Source organism: Nansenia antarctica, assembly GCF_963989245.1.
Source record: "Nansenia antarctica genome assembly, chromosome: 6".
In the NCBI taxonomy this organism is placed as follows: Eukaryota; Metazoa; Chordata; class Actinopteri; order Argentiniformes; family Microstomatidae; genus Nansenia; species Nansenia antarctica.
In genome coordinates this window covers 15,038,296-15,045,795 of record NC_137676.1, presented here as the reverse complement: position 1 = coordinate 15,045,795, position 7,500 = coordinate 15,038,296, and the positions used below count along the sequence as shown (strand labels likewise).

Here is a 7,500-nt window from a genome sequence, read left to right as displayed (position 1 = left end):
ACAAATAATTAGCATGCATCCTGTTTACTATGGCAACAACTCTTGTTTCAGAAATCTAGCTACTACTACTACTAAACTGTATGGGACACGTGTTGTTGCTGGTAGGCTAAATAATTGGTCAGAATGGCACAACTAAAGGTTTTAAAGTGCCAGTTTTGTTGGTAGCTTTCTCAAATTTCAGACACAAATACATAGAATAGAATATAATAGAATAGACTTTATTGTCGTTGTACAGTTGCCTATACAATGAAATTGTAGTGGTTCTTCTGAAGGTGCGAAAAACAGAAAACATATTCACATATTCACAATATACCGTACACATATAACATATCACAGATATTACACACTAGACAATTAAAAAGCGAAAATGCTATAAAACAAGCTAAGAGACATTGAGGTCTGTGGTGTCAAGTGCAAATAAAGACAACAATCTTAAGAAAATAAAAACAACTATAAAAGCAAGCTAAAAGACATGAGGTCAGTGGTGTTATAATACTATAATACTGTAAAAATATATAAATGTATAAATAGGCACATACGTCTACAGTAAGTTCCTCATTTTCTGAAACACTACTATCTATGATCTCAAGTTGACTGAAATTCAACACTGACACATCATATGCCACTCTCTCTTTCCAGAGCTCCATGATGATGCGACACGGAGAACGCAGCATGGAGTCAGATGACAAGAGACAGGGTGCAAACCCCATCAAACGTGTCCCACAGGTCGGTACATCCACTTTGACATCTTTGACAGCCAGGGCTGTAGGCTACGGTGGTTTACACCAAGGGCTTACTCAGGAATACTCAGTGAGGATGTGCAACATTGTGCGAATGTAGAAACATAATTGCAGCAAACAGAAACACAAATATGTTTATCAGAATCAATGTTTCGCGTTGTGGTACTGACACACCTGGGGGGGTATTCCATCAACGTTGCTAAAGGACAATCCAGGCTTATTTTGATCAATCCTGCAAGATCGTGGAAGTCGTGTGACTGCTCATAACTGTGTTATCTCACAACATGCACTTTTATCATGCTTCCAGGACGAAAACAGGCCTATTAGAAGATTAAGTCCATCCAGACCCAGAGGCACAGGCGCATTCAGACCAGGTTTTCGGGGACGGTTCTTCAGATCTCGGTAAGATTTTGGGAGAAAAGAGCAAATTTGTGGTACAATAGTATGAGTTATGGTGTGTGTTTTCAAATGAACAAACAAATGAATGAATGAATGTTCATCCATTTTTTTATTCTGTTATATACTGTATGTGTACTGTATGTGTGATGAAAAGTTTATTTCTTTCCTCTCCTTTGACCTAGCGTCATGAGATGATGATGATGACAGTGCTTGAGCAAATGGGGGGTGGGGGGGGGGGGCATTGACAAATAGCTATTCCGTTGTTCCTATGTTCCGTTATTTCCGTAGTGCATTGATCAATTATTGTTTCATGTTTTGGTCTCTCTCATTGATCAGTTCTATGAGGGATGTGATGATGATGCTATCCTCTTTGTTCTTTCCATGACTGTGCAGTTTTATAAGGGACGAGCGCACATTCCGGAAGCCTGGCTTCAACTTTGGGTTCCAGAGGTATAATAACTTCAACTCCCGGCCACGCGCCCACTGGAGGGACCAGTTAGGACCTCCAGCCCCCAACAGCCTGTACCCTGAGCAGAGAAACCAGGAGAGGAGCTCCACTGCTATGCCCAAAGACCGCCCTGGTAGGTTGATGCTCTTGCTCCACTTTAGTGGGAGCAGCTGCAGCTTTACTTAACAAAGCAGCCCTGTGGTTATAGGGAGATCGTGCACTGCCATCTGTGCCATAAACGTGCAACGAGCATCTTCTTTGCAGTGGTTGTCTGCTCTCATTATGTGGCGGCTGCTCTCCTATTCTACAGATAGACATTTTTTAATAAATGTTTTTACTGAGATGCTCATAGGCCATGTAAATATATTTGTTGTAAACTCAAACTTAATTCTGTTGTTCCAATTCCAACATATACTTACACATACTACCTGTAGATAGAGATAGATGGATAGGCGTTACACTAGCTCACATCACAAACAACAAAATAAAGTGACAATAGAATAGTACAATTAAATAGACATCTGAAACATTATATACAGTAAGAACAGTTCAGTATGATGTAACGTCCCCCAGCCTGACTCTGATCACCCGTAGGGGATGGGAGGGATTGTCCTTGATGGCGAGGAGTTTGGTCCCCATCCTCCTATTGGCCACCTCGTCCACAGTGTCCAGGGTGACACAGAGGACAGAACCAGTTTTCCTAATAAGCAGCCTCTTGGTGTCACCTTCCTTGATGCTGCTTCTCCAGTATACCGCTGCGTGCAGCACTGCGCTGGCCTCCACTGACTGGTAAGAACATGTTCAGCAGAGTCCTGCACAGGCCAAAGGACCTGAGCCTCCTCAGGAGATAAAGCCGGCTCTATTTAGTTGGCCAAGTGCACCCCCAGGTACAGGTGCTCTGGACCACTTCCATGTCCTCTCCCTGGATGGAAACAGGAGACTGGGGGACCCTAAGTCCTCCTAAAGTCCACCACCATCTCCTTTGTCTTGCTGATGACGAGTAGCAGGTGGTTCTGCTCACACCACTCAACAAAACTGTCCACCAGTCCTCTGTAATCGGGTCTCCACTGACACATCCCACAATAGCAGAATCGTCCAAGTACTTCATTGTCTGAGATCTGTGCCTGAAGTCCGAGGTATAGAGGGTGAAGGGAGCCACAACTGTCCCCTGGGGGGCGCCAACTGCTCACCACCCAGTCCGACACACATCCCTGCAGCCCTACAAACTGTTGGTCAGGTAGTTCGTAATCCAGGAAAAAAATTGTGGAGTCTACCTGCATCCTCAGCAGCTTATCCACGAGTAGTAAGGGCTGTAGGGTGTTAAATGCACTGGATAAGTCAAAGAGCATGATGCTGCCAGCCTTATCTAAATGGGAGTGAGCTCTGTGTAGCAGGTAGATGATGGCATCATCATTCCACACCATGTCTGCCTGGTAGGCAAACTGCATGTATGTGGTAACTGTAAATAACCTACATTGAATGATTATGGGAAAACTGTCAAATATACATAACTACATGGTATATTATACACTCACCGGCCACTTTATACACCTTTTCAACTGCTCGTAAACGCAAATATCTAATCAGCCAATCATGTGGCAGCAACTCAATGCATTGATGCAATGCATTTAGGCATGTAGACATGGTCAAGGCGATCTGCTGAAGTTCAAACCAAGCATCAGAATGGTAAAAAAAAGTGATTTAAGTGCCTTTGAATGAGGCATGGGTGTTGGTGCCAGACGGGCTGTTTTGATTATTTCCGAAAATGCTGATCTACTGGGATTTTCCCGCACAACCATCTCTAGGGGTAACAGAGAATGTTCAGAAAAAGAGAAAATATCCAGTGAGCGGCAGTTCTCTGGGCGAAAATGGTGGTGGTGGTGGTGTAATGGTGTGGGGGATATTTTCTTGGCACAAATCTTCAGCAACTGTGTGATGCTTTAACGTCAATATGGACCAAAATCTCTGAGGAGTGTTTCCAGCATCTTGTTGAATCTATGCCACGAAGAATTAAGGCAGTCCAACCTGGTACTAGCAAGGTGTACCTAATAAAGTGGCCGGTGAATGTAGACTGTAGCTGACAACTTGAAGTATGAGCATCGTCATGTGTCCATCAGAGGGCAGTGTGAGCAAGCATTGGTCACGTCAGCTGCGGCTCTGGAACATTTGCATTCCGATTAAGAATTCAGAACGTTTGGAATGTGTTCCGCTCATAACCATTCCAGATGATCAATAGTCACCTGGGAAAAGCGCATCAATATTACATTGCGCACATCTATCCGCACATGTCTGCTAGGTATTATAATAGCATTATTATGTCATCGTGCGGTGAATAGCATTAGACTGCCAATCATTCTAGCCTTCTTTACTGTGTGCCAAGTGCTTAGATCTTCTGTGACGTTGATCAGATGATTAATTTACCGTATTGAGTGCATCTTTTCCGGCACCTGATAATCATCGAATTAGTTGTCTGTGTGTTATAGTTATATGAGTTCTAAGCTGTTAAGAGCACCTCACCAAGTCAATTTCCTCTATGTGCAAATATACTTGGCAATAAACAGTCTGATTCTGATATAAATAGAGCCTTATGCCAGTGAATAGCTGATGAGTCACTAACCAGCAGTATTAAAATGTTCTAAATATCTAATCATATTATTGTTTGGTGAGTCCATTACCATAGTGCTCTTAAGTTATTATAATGTATTATATAAATATCCATCTCTATCATGCTGTTGACCCACTTTGAACTGCCTGAAGAGGACTGTTAGCTTGTTGTTTACTATAGAAACCATATATTTCATCGCGTCGGTGTGGTGGATTTGAGCTGTATCTTGGCTTTCCACTGTGGTGAAGCTGGTTGTGTTTTTTCTCCCGGCTCAGTCAGCTGCTCTGTCTCTGCGCAGACTGCAGTACTGTGGAGGTGTGTGTGTGTGTGTGTGTGTGTGTGTGTGAGGAACAGGTTTCTCTATGTGCCTGAGAGATGTGCTATGATGGTGACTCATCGGTGTTGTGTGTGTGTGTGTGTGTGTGTGTGTGTGTGTGTGTGTGTGTGTGAGAGAGGAGAGAAAAGAGAGGGGAGAGGAGAGGGCATACAGCCAGCTGATATAATGAGCCATAACAAAGCTATCGTCTCACATACAGTAGGAACACTGCAGTCAAACGTTGTGAGGCCGATTTCTAAAATCACACCCAATTAGGCTTGCACAATTCCGGTAACTTTCAATTTCGGGAATTTATGAGACATGGGAGTTCTTAAGGGCACTGATTTAAGTTTACATTTTGAGCTGTAATTGAGCAAGGTTGTAACATGAAGGACGGAGTAACATAGAACATGTGCTTGTTGCATTGCTCCAGATTATCCATTCAATGACCTAACCTCATCAAGGAACCATCCAGCCGCTTTGCAACTCTACACCCAATGTATTTTCCTTAAAGAAACAGTCATTTTAGCCCCCGCTGTCTGTCTGTGGACAATAAGTCTTGAATGATTGAAGCCAGAGAGATGGAGAGGAGGAGACCTGAGAGAGACAGGGATGTTTGTTTACACTCACAGCTAGACCCTATTGAGTAGTCCCACTATCAATCAGAGGTATTGGAGTTCATCAGAAATATCAGCCATACCTAGCAAAGATGTTCTAGTTAACCACAGATGACAGCTGTCATCATTTAGCACATATTTATCCCCATCTGTCAGAAGCTGTCGGGGCTGTGTGCTATGTTGAGTGGAGACGTGTTGTCTGTCTGATCTGCAGGTACTCCCAAGTCTTCTACAGGCACCAGTAGAGAGAGAGAGAAGGAGAAGGAGAAGGAGATGGGGATGGAGAAGGGGAAAGAGAAGATGAAGAAGCCTCTATCGTTCACAGTAAGTCTGCATGGCTTTATTTCTCTTTGTCTGGTCTGTGGGGTGACTGTGGCTCAGGAGGTAGAGCCGGCGTCTAGTGATCGCGAGGTCGGCAGGTCGAACCCCATAGTGTCCTTAGGTAAGACACCGAATCACAAATTGCTCCCAATGAGCGGGCTGGTGCCTTGCATGGTAGCTTGCCGCCATTGGTGTGTGAGCGTGTGTGTGAATGGGTGAATGAGAGTAAAGCACTTTGGAATAAGGCGCTATATAAGTGCAGTCCATTTAAGCCTGGTCCTGGACTACATCACACTTTCAATGGACAATCTCCTTTTGAGGATGCTTTTTAGTCTGGGATTAGGCCTAATCTGTGTCCAAGAAACTGCCTCCAAGTGTATGGTGATGGCCTAAAACCCTTTTCTTCTTCTTCTTCTTCTACTTCTTCACTGTATATCATCCCTTTTAGAATGCCAAATCCTGGGAATCCAGAGTAAATTTAGCGATTTGATATTACAATACAAAATGATCCCTGCTCCACTTTTTGAATGCAGAATCATCGCACAGGAGGGAGGTGTGGAGGAGCAGCACAGTTCCTCATATTGAATATAAATCTGAGTGTGTCTCTTGGGTCATGGTTGCTCACAGTCAACAAGATGAATCGAGGGAACACACAAGCACCTGCCTGCAAGCATGCACACAAATGCACGCACGCACGCACACACGCACGCACGCACACATACATACACACATACACACACAGTCCACACTCTGGAAAATTTCATTTACCTTTGCTTGTCTGCTTTCAAAGATTATTTGAGTGTGTGTGTGTGTGCGTGTGTGTGCGTGTGTGTGCGCACCCATGCGTGCCCCTGGGTGTGATGGGGAATAGGAAGGACAGTGGGAGCACAGGTGTAGCATATTGGGTTGGAATTGAACGTCAGGATAATTGTGTGGCCTGACCCAGAGAGAGGAGTAGAGGGAGTGGAGCACAGGGTTGTCTCTTCCAGGTTAACCATGCTGATGCTTCTAATGCTGGCTGCATTCTAACCTTGAGGAATGGAGTGCAAAATAACACCATCTGCACACTCAACCTTGAGGAATGGTAAATGGTAAATGGACTGCACTTATTCCAAAGTGAAATCCTTTCATAATTGAAAACATTGAAACATGTTCAACATTACAACCATAACATGGCCAAAATGGCTAATAAAATAAGGCAAGGTGGATCTACGTACTATAATATACATACTACAATATACATAATACAGGTTGTAGCAGTCTCGAGCACAGAGGGAGGTCGACACAGAGGAACGGTGTACGGGTAGCTGGATTTTATTGTCTTTTGGACACAGCGGCTCAGCACCCCGACTTGGGCGTGCTGGCGTAATCTCAGCAAACCTAAAAGCAATTAAACGTTAAACAATAATATCAGAGCTCAGCCGGCAGAGACAACGTCTTGGTTGCTCGTCTCTCTCTCTCTTTCGGGAGTTTGCTCGGCTCGCTGGTCAGGGGATCTCTCCGCTACAGGTTCTCACCAGCATGCCTTACTGCCAGGGGGAACAAACACACACAGGTTAAAAAGACCGGCTGGATGCTGAGGCTGATTACTGACACCTGTCCGTAATCAGCCCCGACACCCACCTTCCACTGACAGTCTGGCTCCCTCTGCAGGCCAGAACGCGCCATGCTCCCCACACAGCTGAATAGAATATATTACGTAGAAATGGTGACAACTTCAGTGGTAACAAGAACAGTCAGTCAAAAAGTAAGAAGACAGTGCGAAGGTGGGTAAAACAAGACTTTGGAGTTGTATCTAATACCGGTTGGACAGAATGCAGCTGAAGTAGAACTACTGGTTCAGTCACCCAATAACCATGCTGAACAGTGGCTGTTGAATATGAAGCTGGCTGTTGAATATGAAGCTACCTGTTGAGAAATGATCAAGGACAGCTACCCCAGTGCTACCCCAGAGCTACCCCAGTGCTTCAAGTGCAACTCCATCACTACTGCAATTGTGGGTGGGTACACTTGTTTGGTTTAGAATGTCACAGAGCAGGGTCAAAATTACATCA

At 44.3% G+C, this 7,500-nt stretch overlaps 1 protein-coding gene across 1 annotated transcript in view; it reads left to right on the top strand.

Annotated features, from left to right (window-relative positions):
- LOC308160319 (uncharacterized protein) overlaps positions 1-6,085 on the top strand; it is a gene marked incomplete at its 3' end in the record, with an annotated part of 6,840 nt that extends 755 nt beyond the window's left edge. The window contains exons 2-6 of the mRNA XM_080534236.1: positions 640-726; positions 1,048-1,142; positions 1,533-1,720; positions 5,340-5,449; positions 6,074-6,085. Coding sequence (XP_080390362.1) covers positions 640-726; positions 1,048-1,142; positions 1,533-1,720; positions 5,340-5,449; positions 6,074-6,085 — 492 coding nt within the window. The remainder of the gene's footprint in view (positions 1-639; positions 727-1,047; positions 1,143-1,532; positions 1,721-5,339; positions 5,450-6,073) is intronic.
- Positions 6,086-7,500: the final 1,415 nt, after the last annotated feature.